The 14,949-nt window shown below is 41.7% G+C and overlaps 1 protein-coding gene across 16 annotated transcripts in view; it reads right to left on the bottom strand.

Moving 5' to 3' along the window:
* AIG1 (androgen induced 1) overlaps window positions 1-5,459 on the bottom strand; it is a 270,184-nt gene extending 264,725 nt beyond the window's left edge. For 3 of the 16 annotated variants that reach the window (XM_055535805.1, XM_055535799.1, XM_055535807.1), the window contains exon 1: window positions 5,180-5,447. In XM_055535805.1, the coding sequence (XP_055391780.1) occupies window positions 5,180-5,320 (141 nt within the window). In that variant the 5' untranslated portion in view covers window positions 5,321-5,447. Of the gene's footprint in view, window positions 1-4,658; window positions 5,058-5,179 lie in introns of those variants that run through there. The other 13 variants (XM_055535800.1, XM_055535804.1, XM_055535812.1 and 10 more) reach the window with 11 other exon arrangements.
* Window positions 5,460-14,949: the final 9,490 nt, after the last annotated feature.

Below are 14,949 nucleotides of genomic sequence, written 5' to 3'. Positions count from 1 at the left end.
GCTATGCTACCCAAGGTCATTTATATGACTAGCTGAGTGATAAGAACCTTGCAAAGTCAGTTGTCTGGAAAGAATTGTATTTTTCCTGATAAATTTTTACACTTCCTTTATTCCAACAGTAGAGACAATTCAATCAAATGTGTATTCTTTTTCACTTGGTTTCCCTGAAGATTAGCCAAATTTGTTTCTCAGTTGCAACAAACAGCCTACCCTTGGTGCCAAATACATATTTTTCTCTTTCTCTTAAAGTTGTCATTTTTTTTACATCATTTTAACCATGTCACAATAAAAGTGACATAATTAAATATATTTGAAGTATGCTTAAATGTTTTAAATACAGTAGGCAGAATTAATGTATGAAGGCTGTTTTCTACAAGCTATTCCATAGTAAATGACAAAACAGAAACAGTGTGGCCCAGAGCAGTATTTTTCAAACTGGAATGTGCAAAAGAATCACAGAATAATCTTATTAACAGGTAAATGCTTATTCAGAAAGTCTGGGGCGGAGCCAGAGGTTCCACATTTCTAGGAGGCTCCCAGATAAGATCACTTCTGGTCCTCAGACCACACTTTGATGAGGTAGGGCCTCACCAACATTCTGCCTGTGCATGAATGGAAATCAGTACAGGAGAAATAATGAATATAATGGAGCCCTAAGACATGACAGGGCTTCCCAGGTGGTTCAGTGAGAAAGAATCCACCCGCCACTGCAACAGATGCAGGAGGTATGGGTTTGATCCCTAGGTCCAGTAGATCCCCTGGAGTAGGAAATGGCAAACCCACTCCAGTATTCTTAGTCCACGGGGTCACAAAGAGTTGGACACAACTGAGCACGCACACACACAAGACATGATAACCCTCAAAACGCTGAGAACCACGAACTAGAGCAAATGGGACCAGATCATCACATTTCTGTTTCAATTTTTAAAAATCAAAGCATCTTAAATCCAAAGTCTATAATAATTTCTTATAACAAATGTCCAGTTCATGTTTTTCAAAGAAGTTGATTCTCATTGATGGTTTAGACATTCTATCATATAGAGCTCAGTAAAATTCTGATTGATATATTTCCAAAAATCCACAGTATTTTGAATGGTTATAGGAGGACACACAAGGAAAGAATATTTACTGAACACATGAAAAGATCCCGTCTATTCAAATGTTTACTAAACCCCCACTGTATTCCAGTACTACTCTTAGGCCTCAACATCCGGCTTCTTTTTTCTTTTATTTATGTTGGTTTGATTCTGATTCTTCATGTCTATCATGTTGAGGGTCAATTATTATATAACTTGGGAAATTACTTGATTAGTGAATAAGTGAACGAATCTACATCATCTGAAGAAAATTCATCAGCTGTAATACTGGTTACGAAAATATCTGAACAGTAGTCAGTTCAATATTTTTTTCTTTCCAGTTTATTTCCAGTTAAGAGTATTCCTCCTGGCATGGCATGCTGCACAATGATAATTTCTAAAATACTTCACAGGAAAGAAAAGGCCTAGTTTTTCTGAAGCTATTCCACTTTTATAGATGCTTACATTGCCTGTTGTCACATGTATGTCTCCCCAGCACAGTTTCACAGATGCAGAAGGGAAAAACCTGTATTTTGGTTAAAACTAAAATTAACCAATTGTCTACTATACATAAAGAACTAAGTCACTATCTTATTGCATAAGTACAATAACATTTAAGGCTTTTTTTTAGGTCACAGGCTTTAGAGCCAAGTGTACAAGCTTTCTATTGCTGCTGCAACAAATTACCATAAGTTTAGTGGCTTAAATGCAGATTTATTATTTTATGGTTCTGGAGGTCAGAAGTACAAAATGGGTTTCACAGGACTAAAATCAGGGTGTCAGCAGAGCTGTGTTTCTTCTGGAGTCTCTGGGAGAGAGGCCATTTCCTTGCCCTTTACAGCCTGTAGACACCTCCCACATTGCTTGGCTCTTGGCCCCTTCCTTCACCTTCAAAGCCAGCAATGTTGTATCTCTCTGTGACTTTCTTCCACTGGCACATCTTCCTTCGACTCATTCGTCTCTTCTGCGTCCCTTCACTCTTAAGAAACCTTGCAGTAACGTAGATAAACTGCAATAAACTGTAGATAAACCTCCTTCTTTGAAGGTCAGTTGATCAGCAATCTTAATTTCTTTGCCATGTAACCTCACATATTTACAGGCTTCAGGGATCAGGATGCAGACTTTTTTTTTTTGGAGGGGTGGTGGGTGGTCTATTATTCTGCCTGTCATGCCAAGTATTCCATTTCCATTTACTGACTTGAATTTTCCTGATGGACGTTTAGTTCTCTCACTGTTCTTTGATTCTAGGAAACGAAGCTCTTAGGGAATAACAATAATAGGATAAGATTACTGATAGCAATAATTTGCATTTCAGTTTTTAGCCATGAGCTCTGATTCTATTGGGATGACTCTCATACTCAAAGAAAGATACAGATATGGCTGGAATGGCCATTGCTGCATAACCGTATTCTCCTGGATCCATGTTGCCTGAAATTTCTGAGCTACATTTTGGTAAACTGATGCCACCGATCACAGAATCAGGTGTGACCACCAGGATAAATGTCTTGATTCTCTGTGATCTAAGTTGCCTACAAAAAGGGCCTTTTCCTTGAAGTTTTAAGAAACTAAATCTTCTTTCAGAATTGCTCTAATGGGTTTAGAACCATTAAAAATGTCCAAAGCACTGAAGTAATAGTGTTTATTATTTTCTTAAAACACACAAAAAAATGAGAAATTAAATGAGTAAATTATAGTAGCCTAATCTTTTCATGCCATTACTAGGGATTGACAGGATGGTTGTTTAAACAGCTGTACAATGCTTAAGCGCCAAAGACTCTAAATCTCTAATAACAAAAAGAATAACACTTTGCATGAGTGTTTCTTTGAATATATTCTAGACTGTACTTTCTCACAGGAACTCTAGACTAAGGATTTATTATATTTCAATCCAAAGCCACAGAGATAGAGTTTGAATGATTGGCTGAAGGCCCTATGCAAACTGAATCTAAACGTGAAACAAAGTAAAAGTTTCAAATTTGAATCCATGGCCTGAATTCTGATAGACAAAAGCATGTTTGTGGTGATTATCATTATTTAAAACAGGCAGATCCAATCGCCAAATGCTAAAATACAAACTGTATGACAGTTTAAGCAGAGTCAGATGGGCTCTACTAAAGTTTGATGTCACACAAAGGTTATGAGAGATATATTGTTTCTTGTGAGTCTTCTTCTGCAACACACAGTAAGCCATGCCAGTGTGAGAAGGTGTCATCTCTTGCACGGGTTAATGACACCCTCAATATGGTACCCCTCTCACCTGCTGATCCTCTCTCCTATGCCCTCAAAATTACATCTAATACTTCTGAGAACTGTTCACAGCTCCTATGGTTCTGGTGGGGTTTTCATCAGTGTATCAACTCAATGCAGTTCCTTGGGCCAGCTCTAAGGGAGATCAAGAACAGGATAAGGTAGTGATTCAACAGATTTTCTTCATATAGCCGGTAAAAAAGAATTCTGAAAATCTATGCACATATTTTTAAATAACATCTAAATGTTTAAACATCTAAATAACTTAAGTTTGCACAGTTGAAAGGGGACATAATTTCTAATGCTCTGGTCCATATTTTTTAGAACCTCAGGACTGCAGGTTTCACTGAGTCTATGGAAGATTAGAAAAGATAGGGCCCGTGGATGAGCTAATCAACCCAAGACGACTTTTTGTCAAGACAAGCCTGACTTTGTTTTTCAAGCAAATATGAAGATAGTTCTAGTAAGACCAGTCCATCTTCTGAAAGCTAAAAGGAACAGATAAATACAACACAGAGCCTTGTCACATGCTTGGGCCTTGGATGAATGGGGCAGAAGAAAGGAAAACTGGCAGGCAATAGCCATGTTCAGAGGCAGATCAGTTTCAAGAAAGAGCTGGAAGTTGAGGAACTGAAAATTGAAACCCCTGAAACACCATGTCCTGGGCAGTCTTTGTGCCCAGTTTGGAGAGTGCTGAGAAAAAAATGACTTAAATTCCTCTCAGAACATATCTAACAAAATACAGATTTAAAACGGTATTTCTACACAAAACTCCCGCTAACTGCATTTCTTTGAAGGATCCTCAGCCTTTGGAAGTATCTCAAAACAGGTATCAAGTTCTCTTCATCAAAATGAAGGGTCAACAATAAGAGATTACAATCTCCTTTGTGCAGCAAACCTCGTGTAGCGGTAGTTCTGGCGACCGATTTACTGGGTTCTACATTTTCTCTAGTCCCTAGAACTTCTCGCTTTTGTTTTCTCTGTTCGTACTTGACCATCTTTTAGTGTGTGTTTGAGCTCGTCTTAGTCACCTATCACCTTGAAGTTCCTAGGTTCCACCCCATGTCCTTATTGAGTCTTATGCTCAGGCTGATTCTCTGGCCCTTTTAGTGCCAGAAGTGGTAAGCTGTCGGAAAAAAAGGGAACAAACTACAACTTCCAAGGCCATGATGTTGTGCCAACAGAGGAGCTGCTTATGCAAACTACTGTGAACTTTTACACGGTAAGATAGGGAGAAGTGTAGCGTCACACTGAGAATACATTTGGAAAATCTTTCTCTTCTAATGTTTCTGAGGACAAAGTTTGAAAGTAAATTAGTGACAAGGGGGAAAAAAAAACAGATAAAAGGAAGACAACTTTATTAGGCGATTTCTCTTCTTTCTGAGGAGCTTTCTCTTCTTCGTGAGGACAACTCTGGTCCTTTCAGAGGAAGCTCCAAGTCATTCGAAGATATCCAGCGTCTTCCAGCTGCTGCAAATTGATCCCACGGTGAGTGCTCTGGAAAGCATCTTGGGGGTCGAATGGGTCTCAGGCCGCTCCTGATCAAGGTCGTCCGATCCATTTGCTAAGAGGAGAATCTTCCCAAGGCACCTCTTAGAAGCAGGTGTGTGTTCCCCTCCAAAGAGCCCACCACCTGGCTTCGACCCATCTGCACTTGTGCCCCAGCTACCAGGTAACGCTGGGTGCTTCCGAAGGTACTGCTGCGGGGGCAGCGGGGCCTTTGAGACGCAGTCACTGGGGAAGAAGGGAGGACGCGGCTGGATGCCGGCGGCACGCGCGCAGATGCCGGCGCAACCACAAACACACGCCGGTTCCGGGTGCGGGGAGGAAGGGGTAGGGGAGGGGGGCGGCCTTACCAGATCAATGAACGTCAGGAATTTCCAGCTCCCTCCGTAGGTCTGATGCGAGGGCATTTCGATGGCCTTGTAGTTGCACAGGATAGAGCAGTAGGACAGCAGGATGGCCACCCGCAGCACCTGGCAGGGGACAAGCGCCATGTTCGCCAAAGGCCTGGGCGGCGGGGAGGACGGCGCCGGGCACGGGCGGGCGCCGTGGGAACCCCGGGCGGGGCGGGGCGGGAGGAGGCGGGGCGCGCCCCGCGGGACCGGCGCGAGCGCGAGCGCGCGGGCGACCTCGCGGGCGGGGCGGCGTGTGCGGGCTCCGGCGGCGGCCGGGTGGGCGGCGTGGCGTCAGCTCTTTCGTCATCTCCGTCATTCTGCTGCTGCCTTCGCCAGCCCTGGAGACCTGGCCGGGGACACCCCCTCGGAGTCCCGGGAGCGGGTGGGCGGCCTCCGAGGGCGGCCGGGGCTCGGGGAGCGCGCATGGGGCTCCGGGAACCGCGGCCCGCGGCGTCTGCCGGGTGAAGACGGAGCGCGGCCCGGTCTGGGTGGGCGCGGGGCCGGGCATCGGAACCTGGAAACCCGCTCGGGAGGAGGGGACTCCAGTGTGGACCAACGGTCCGGCTCGGGGACTTGCTGGCTGAGTGGCACCGTCGGAGGCGTGTACGTGGGGTGTAAACCCTCGCCCACCGCGCATCCCACCCGCCCCCTGTGACTCGCTTGCGTTTGGACCCAGTTGGAATTTTAGTGTTAAGACTACCGTTAATAATTGTGAAATTCCCTTGTTAATTCTATTCCAGTGGGCAGACTGCCCTGCAGTTTTCCACTGAAGGTTTATATTAATAAATATCCTGTCAATATATAACAAGACAGACTGGACAAAAAGTTTATAAATAAAATATTATAAAGCAAGCATTGTCAGACAAGTTTTATGCATGAAGGGCAAATCATACTGAGTCTGGATGTAAAATTCCTGTGTGTAATTTAATACTCATCTTTTGAGAGTTAAACTGGTTTTGCCCTTTTCCTTATTTATTTTTTCTTATGCTACAATGCCAGGTCTTAATAGAAGGAAAATAAATATAAACTGGATTCCCTCTGCCTTCCAGTAAATGCTGTCACACTGAAGTTGCTTCAGTCCGTGGGCAGCGTCACATTTCAGCTAACCAGATGCAGCATCAGATTATGAAAAGACAACATAGGTATTTCCTGTTGGTACATTTAAAACAGGTGTCCTCTGCAAATAGTCTCTGAGTCAGAGAATGTGGAGTCCGGGCAGGGTAAGCAGAGTGCTGGAGGTGAAGTAGCAACTCATAAATGTTTTTCTGAATTTTTCCAACCGAGCTCTTAACCAAAATTGAGAAACCCAGTATATATTTTCTAATTGGCCTTATAATTATGCTAATAGAAATTATAGTGTCCCTCAAATCAAGATAATTCCAAGAAGATTCTACTATCATAAAACTGTTCGTTATTGGCAAAGCCTGGTTTTATCTTCATGTAGAAGTTGGGTGCATTTTTAAAAAATTGTGTGTCCATGCTCCATGGTCATAAAATTGCAAAATTAAAAAGCAGATCTATTGAAAATCTAAGTAAGTCCCTAATAAAGATTTTTAATCACTATAAATACACTGTAATGACCGCATATTTAGTTGAGAAAGCCACTTTTCAGGGATTATTAGTAGCTCAAAAACCAAAGAAATCACCCTTTGGCAAAATAATGTGTATATTTGTTCACATACATGTGTTTATTATGGACTGAGTTTCCAAGGAGAGCTCTTTTGCTCTAGAGGGCAATTGGGAAGATTAAGAAGCAGGTAAAAATCACTCTTTTTCCCAATAATTGATGCTCATTACAGATTTTTTTAAAAATTGCTTTAGATATGAAATATAGTGCCAGTGCCTTTCATTAGCCAGACTGTTTTTTTGCTATTAACCAGGAATGGTTGTTACTTACAGGCCAAAAGAACAGCAGCAACTAGCAGCTGTGCTGATGTAGCTGATGTAAACAGTTATTTTCAGGTTTTAAAATGGACTCTATTTGCTATAGAGAGCTCTACTAAGTTATGAGATTTCTGAACATCAAAGGGAGTCACTGAAAAGCTTCAGAAAGCGTAGTGTTGAGATTAGGCGCATTCACTGGCTAAATCTCACGCAGATCTGAAGCACCCCCTCACTCCCGGAGATCTGTCGGTAGATTTGCCAAAGCTACTCGTCTTGCCAGAAATGCTCTCTATGTGAATGTATCCAGACCAGAACATCTCGAAGCACATCCACCTTCCCAGTCCCTCTTCATCGTGTAAGATGTCATTCTCCTGCTGTCAACAATCCATGCGGATGGCTCAGTGGTGATTCACATTCTACCTGTGCTCGTTATTTCCTTCTCAAAAACTACCCCCTCTGCAATGTCCCCACTGTCTGGAAGCATCACCAGTGTACTGGGTTAGAAGAACCAGATGGCCTGGGGGTGCCAGTCTCTTTGCTGTTGTTTAGTTACTGAGTCGTATCCAACTCTTTTGTGACCCTATGGCCTGTAGCCCGCCAGGCTCCTCTGTCCATGGAATTCTCCAGGCAAGAATATTAGAGTGGATTGTCACTTCCTTCTCCAGGGGACCTTCCCAACTCAGGGATGGAACCCACATCTCCTTCATTGCAGGCAGATTCTTTACCACTGAGTCACCATTAAGCCCACAGTCTCTTAATGGTGCCAAAATATCCCTGGAAGTGTGGCACATTGAAGGTAATTCACTTACCAGGATTGTTCTCACAGAGGAAACTGTGTGTTGTTAGAAGAAACGTTCATATAAACTGCTTCGATGGATGGGTGAATGAATGGTAAGAGAACCTTCTAAACGCATTTTAGAATGACAGTAAGTCATTGCTAAATTTCCTCTCCCCAGTGGGTGTCAGGGAAATTGCATAGCTTTTGCTGAGTGGACCATATACAGGAGTTTGGAACTCGAAATCTCTTGCTCTGGGCAGTAGAAAAGAGGAAGACCTCCATCACCAAGGGGTCTTTTTTCCCCCCATAGTCTTCAGCCTCTAGTCTAAATAAATGTTCAACAGATATTTTTATAATATTTCAGAGGTCTTAAATCCAAATCATTCAGAGACCAGGCATATATATAAGTAAAGCTAGATGTAAGATAATAGGGTAAAATTGGATCTATGAAAAATGAGTAAATGGCCTATGTGGGTGCATTTTAATTCAAATTTTTAAAAGTTAAGTCAGCCAAAACCACACCACCATCACCACACTGGTGTGGTGACCATTTGCTAGGGTCACTCAGCTGGAGTCAGCTGCAGGTTGGGACTTTGAAAGAAGGCCGTGTTCACACCTTACCCAGGATATCCAAAGAACTTGCTCAAGCCTGCTTTAGAATCATACCCCATCTGCCTCCTCCTCTGTAAGGGTTGAGATTACTTTGGCATCCCTATTCCTTGAAGTAGGATGAAGGAAAACACGAAGTCAGGTCAAAAGGGCATATGCATGCTGTCTGTTAAAGGATGTTTACAGAAGCTCCCACATCACACTTCTGCCTTCATGTCACTGGCCAGGGCACTTCCATGTGGCCAAAGCTCGGAAAAGCAGCCTCCAGTATGGGCCTTTTTATAACTATTAAAAAAATTTTTTTACACAGATTTTTTTAAATTCACAAATGAAAAACACTGTTTAAAAAGAAAAGATGGTGAGTTGAAACCTTGTCTTCATCCCAGCTGGGCTTGGCTTGCCCTGGAGCCCTGCCCCTCACTCAGCCCTTCCTTGCTTTCCTGCCCCTGAGTGGCCCCCGCTTATCCTCCATGGCAGCTGTCAGCTTCCCCTTGTCGGTCAGGTGAGATTAGAACTGCTGATGTGGTCTCAAGGTCAGGAATGGCTGCAGCAACTTGCTTGGGTTGGACGCCTGATGAAACGAGATACACAATTCTCCACCCAGAAAGGCAGCCTCCATCTGGGCCAGGCCCCACATCAGGGCTCCATTTGTAAGGAAGGGGTGGGAGAATGTTACAGGTTGAAATATGTCCTCCAAGAAAATATGTGAAAGCTCTAGTCTCCTGGACCTTGGAAAGTGGCCTTCTTTGGAAACAGAGTCATTGCAGATGTCATTAGTTCAGGTGACATCATCCTAGTGGATCCTTAATCCAACATGGTGTCCTTATAAGGAGACAGAGACACACAGAGAATGCCACTGGAAATTGGAGGCAGAGATTGGAGTCGTGACAAGCCAGGGAATACCAGGGACTGCAGACTGTCGCCAGAAAGTGGGAGAGGCTCAGAACCAATTCTGCCCACAAATCTCAGAAGGAACCAGCCCTGACGACACCTCCATTTCTAGCCTCCAGACTCTGAGACAGTAAATTTGTTAACTGTTTTAAGCCATCAAGTTTGCGGTACTTTGTCAATGACACCTCCAGAACACTAATATAAGGAGAAAACAGACATATTGGGAGACCTCTAATGGTTCCTCTCCCTCCCAACATCCAACCAGTAGTCAAATTACAGGAATCCATTATCTGCCACATTTCTCAATTCTGAGCCTTTGTTTTTATTTTTACTGCTGTTGCCTTAGTGCATAAGCTCTGTGACTGCTCTTCCTACCACCATCCTTGCACCTTCAGTACCCCTTATCACGGCCACTAGAATTATCTTCTTGGAACGATAGCTTCAATTATGTCATTCCTTGCCTCAGAAATAGTCAGTGGCTCCCCATGGCCTACAACCGACTCCCTTGACTTGGTGTTCAGTGTCTTCCATTTATCTGACCTTAACACAATGTTTCAACTTCTGTTACTGCACCTTTTCAAATAATTATGTATTTCGTCATCATAGGAACACCCCCCCAAAACTCAACATTTGCTCTTCCATGCCCCTTAAGCACTAATGATTTATGTCATTTTCTCCATCTCTCAAATTTCTACTCATCTCTCAAGGCCCATCTCTGGCAAAAATTCTCTAATAATGCCTATATTTGCAATTATTTTGCCAACTAGGGAGCACTTTCACATTAAACTAAAAGGCATCTTTTCCTGATGGGGCAGCCTATGAGCCTCCGAAACAACCACCATTACCCTCATAAGGGGTTGCCTTGAGATGCCCTTCAGGTGGAAGTAAGCAACTTGAAGGGGGTGTAGTTGCCAAAGAACACTCCCTGTCTTTTGTAAGATGGAAAATGTATTTCTCAGTAGTTTGAAATTATGTGAAACAGCTAATTAAACTATAAACTTGGGTCCCAAACTCTTTGTCCACAGAAGGTAAGACATTGGGCAAGCTGGTAGCATCTGCAGGAAGGCAATATCCCAGAAATGTGGAATGCAGGGATGGTGGGATTGATCATTCTTCTTACCATATTAAGGAACTTTTCCCCATAGTTAAGGGCAGTTAAATGTTTGCAGTCCATTTACTAGCCCTGTGTGTTAGTTATCCTCAGAGCTAGTTAAAAGTTCATTTTAGAACCTAGTGTAACAAACATCCAACACTAAAGAGGAGTTAGACAAAATTAAACAATTTTGTTTTCAGGAAACATATGATTTACCATGAGAGATGGCAGTGTCAAGCAGTCCTGCCAAGTGCCAGAAGCCAGTTTAAATTATCTTTGAAACTGGCCAGTTGAGAGCAGAGAGAACCCCAGCTTCCCTTGTCCCAAGGGAAGACTGATAGCCAAGCAGACACACTGGAACCCAGGCTAGTTTGACACCTCATCTCCCATCCCAGGAGCTGAGCATCCACTTTGCCTTCCTCTCAAAACTTCATGTGTCCGGACTTCCCTTGCAATCCCGTGGTTAAGACTTTAGCAGTGGGTGTGGGTTCTATCCCTGGTTGGAGAGCTATGATTCCACATGCCCTGGGGCCAAAAAGCCAAAACATAAAACAGAAGCAATATTGTAATAAATTCAAGAAAATCCTTTTAAAAATGGTCCACATCAAAAAAACACTTTAATAAAAAAATTTCATTTGTCAGAAAAAGCTGGTGAATTACTTACTTCACTGATAGCTGGACTCTGAACACAGAAGAACACACCCAAAAGGGTGTTTGGAAATTCACCTGGGAATGCAATGATGTATCTGGACCAAGCCATGATTCTATGGAAAGTCAGAATCTGCTGAAAAGACTTTTGAGAAATGCTGCAATAGTACAGCCCCTACCACCACCATCCCTGTTTTTCCTGTTTCACTGTATATACTGTATATAAGCTTCAGTAACCACTTGGTCAGCTCAAAAAAAAGAAGCAGAGAATCTCAGAGCTCTTTGCCCTGATATATTTAACCTGCTGAACCTATGCCAGCTGTGGCCTCCTTCCAGACTTCTTGTGATGGGAGAAAAATAACTCCCTGTATTTGTTTAAAGCAACGTAGAAAAGTGTTCTGTTACATGAAGCTAAATGATGATACCAGGAGATACTTGTGATTTCCTGGCAGGCTTCAAAAAGTGCTGAGTCATAGGATAGTAGGCTAGCACTAAGGAGACCAGGGTTCTAATGTATCTATTTTTTATTTAATAAACACTCACATAACATTTACTGTGGGCCAGGCTCTGATCTAAGAACTTTGTAAACATTAATTCTTCTTATTCTCACTGAGAAGGGTTACTATTATTATCTGCATTTTACATAAAAGGAAATGGAGACATAGAGAAAATTAGGTAAACTGCCTAAAGTCACACAACCAGAGAATGACAGAGCTGGGAAATAAAAACAGGTGTTCAGGGTTTTTAATCACAACACCACACCGATGCTGCCAGTCGGTACATCTCAGACCCAGGTGTAATTCCTCTTCTGGTTCGGATGAGCCATGTGCTTTGGGTTGTGTTTTCTCGTGTTACAGTTCCCACCACCCCTCACGAGCAGCTGCCTGCTCCACCCACACTAATGTCTGATGGAGACATATCATATGAGGCAGAAACAACATCTGTATCTCAGCATCTTTGTGGACATTATTGTCTGATTCATGATGATGAGAAATTTTTAGGTAAGAATTTCCTGAGCCACAAATCATTTTATAATATTTTTCATAGGTTCCATTACTGACAGTCTTTTAGTTATCATTTCATGGCACCTGAGTCATTTGAAGTTATCCTTTAAAACCTTGAGATGTTTTATTTAAATGAATGCATTTCTCCATTATCCCTTTCCTATAAACTACATTTCATCACCAGATTCATCCAATAATTATATTGTTTCTTTTATTTTTCAGAACTGCATAATGATATTCCTTTACCTTTTACTTAAACTGACAGATTATCTTTTTCCACTTACTCTTTTCTCCCACCTTAATATGTATTGGAAAATATACACTGTGGAAAATAGTATAAAGATTCCTCAAAAAGAAAAAAAGAATTACCATATGATCCAGCAATTGCACTGCTGAGTATTTATCTGAAGAAAACAGAAACATTAACTGCAAAAGATTTATGCACCTCCGTGTTCACTACAGCATTATTTACAACAGCCAAGATATGGAAACAACCTACTGCTGCTGCTGCTGCTAAGTCGCTCAGTCGTTTCCGACTCTTTGCGACCCCATGAATCACAGCACGCCAGGCCTCCCTTTCCATCACCAACTCCCAGAGTTCACTCAGACTCACGTCCATCGAGTCAGTGATGCCATCCAGCCATCTCATCCTCTGTCATCCCCTTCTCCTCCTGCCCCCAATCCCTCCCAGCATCAGAGTCTTTTCCAATGAGTCAACTCTTCACATGAGGTGGGCCAAAGTACTGGAGTTTCAGCTTTAGCATCAGTCCTTCCAAAGAAATCCCAGGGCTGATCTCCTTCAGAATGGACTGGTTGGATCTCCTTGCAGTCCAAGGGACTCTCAAGAGTCTTCTCCAACACCACAGTTCAAAAGCATCAATTCTTCGGTGCTCAGCCTTCTTCACAGTCCAACTCTCACATCCATACATGACCACAGGAAAAACCATAGCCTTGACTAGACTAACCTTTGTTGTCAAAGTAATGTCTCTGCTTTTGAATATGCTATCTAGGTTGGTCATAACTTTCCTTCCAAGGAGTAAGCGTCTTTTAATTTCATGGCTGCTAGATGCTAAAAGGACAAGTCCAAAATCTCAACATTCTTTCTTTTTTTAATATTTATTTATTTGGCTTATAATTTATTTATTTGGCTAATATTTATTTATTGTATACCAGGTCTTAGCTGCATCAAGTGGGATCTAGTTCCCTGACCAGGAGTTGAATCCAGTCCCCTTGCGTTGGGAGCATGGAGTCTTAGCCACTCTACCAGGGAAGTCCCTCGACATTATTGCTGATTAAAATTCTTAGTGAGCTATGAAAGAAACAAGCCTTCTTAATTCGATAAGGAGTATTTTTCAGAAATCCAGAACAAATATGATACTTAGTAATTAAATATCAAAAATAATTACATTGAAATCATAAATTAATCTTTCTGATAACACCACCATTGGCTAACAATATTTTGGAACTTTTAACCAATGAAAGAATATAAGAAAAAGAAATGAGGTAAGCATATTAGGTGAAAGTGTACCATCACTTAACAAAAATTATATAACCTCCTTGGAGCAAAACCAAGAAAATTATTTGATGCATTAGTAGCAACAGAAAGTAAGAACAGGAAAACAGTCAATTCAAGAGAAATATACCAAAAATGAATAACAAGTTAGAAAATGGACTGAGAAAGAAGACTTCTTAATAACACTAATAAACATACTTGGAAATAAATTCAACAAAAAAGACACAAGGCTTTAATGAAATACAAAAAGCAGACTAAAATAAAGAATAAACATAACCATATTGGGGAAAGAGTATAAGGTGATAAATTTTACTAAAGTTACTGCAACTGCAATTGAAAACTAAATGTAGCATTTTCAGAACATTGAAATATTATTTTAAAATTTCATTTGGAAAAGAATAAGTAAATTAAAAGAGCCAAGAAAAATACACAAAGGATTAATAAAGTCTAGACCTGTAGTTTATTAGAACGTATTACAAAAGTAATAAATGTCCAAGGAGAAAATAATTTTTATGTGAGGAACACCTTGCTAAACAACATCATGATAGAAACCATAAAGAAAAAGATGAACAGAAAGGACTACATAAACAAAGATAAAAGACAAATGACAAAGGAGGGAAATATAACAGTCACAAATCCATGAGATAAAGGAAAACACCACCATGGAAAATATTCAAAAAATATGAACATAAGATACACGAACTCTGATGGGGCTTCCCTGGTGGCTCAGTGGTAAAGAATCTGCCGGCCAGTGCAGAGGACGTGGGTTCAATCCCTGGTCTGGGAAGATCCCACATACAGCAGAGTGACTAAGCCCATGCACAGCAACTGCTGAGTCTGTGCTCTAGATCCCAGGAACTGCAACTACTGAACCCATGTGCCATAACTACTGAACTCTGCATGCCCTAGAGCTCAGCTCTGCAGCAGGAAAAGCCACCACAGTGAGAAGCCCATGCACCCACAACTAGGGAGTAGCCTCTGCTTGCTACAACTAGAGAACGCCCGAGTGCAGCAAGGAAGACCCAGCACAGACAAAAACAAAATTATTTTTTAAAAAAAGAACTCATGATGATTGAACATTTTAAAAAAGCTACCCATGCTCATTTCTAAGAATAAATTTCAATTAGGCTGGCAAAGAATAAAAAGGATTAAAAACTTAAAGTATTAGGTATGACCATAAGAAAATAAAAGTTTTTATACATTCTTGATTTGTTGTTCAGTTGATCAGTCATGTCCAATCCTTTGCGACCCCATGGACTGAAGCACGCCAGGTTTCCCTGTCCTTCACCATCTCCTGGAGCTTGCTCA

The sequence above is a fragment of the Bubalus kerabau genome, chromosome 9 (genome assembly GCF_029407905.1).
Source record: "Bubalus kerabau isolate K-KA32 ecotype Philippines breed swamp buffalo chromosome 9, PCC_UOA_SB_1v2, whole genome shotgun sequence".
In the NCBI taxonomy this organism is placed as follows: domain Eukaryota; kingdom Metazoa; phylum Chordata; class Mammalia; order Artiodactyla; family Bovidae; genus Bubalus; species Bubalus kerabau.
Note: the sequence above shows the minus strand (reverse complement) of the source record. Positions and strands in the feature narration are given on the sequence as shown.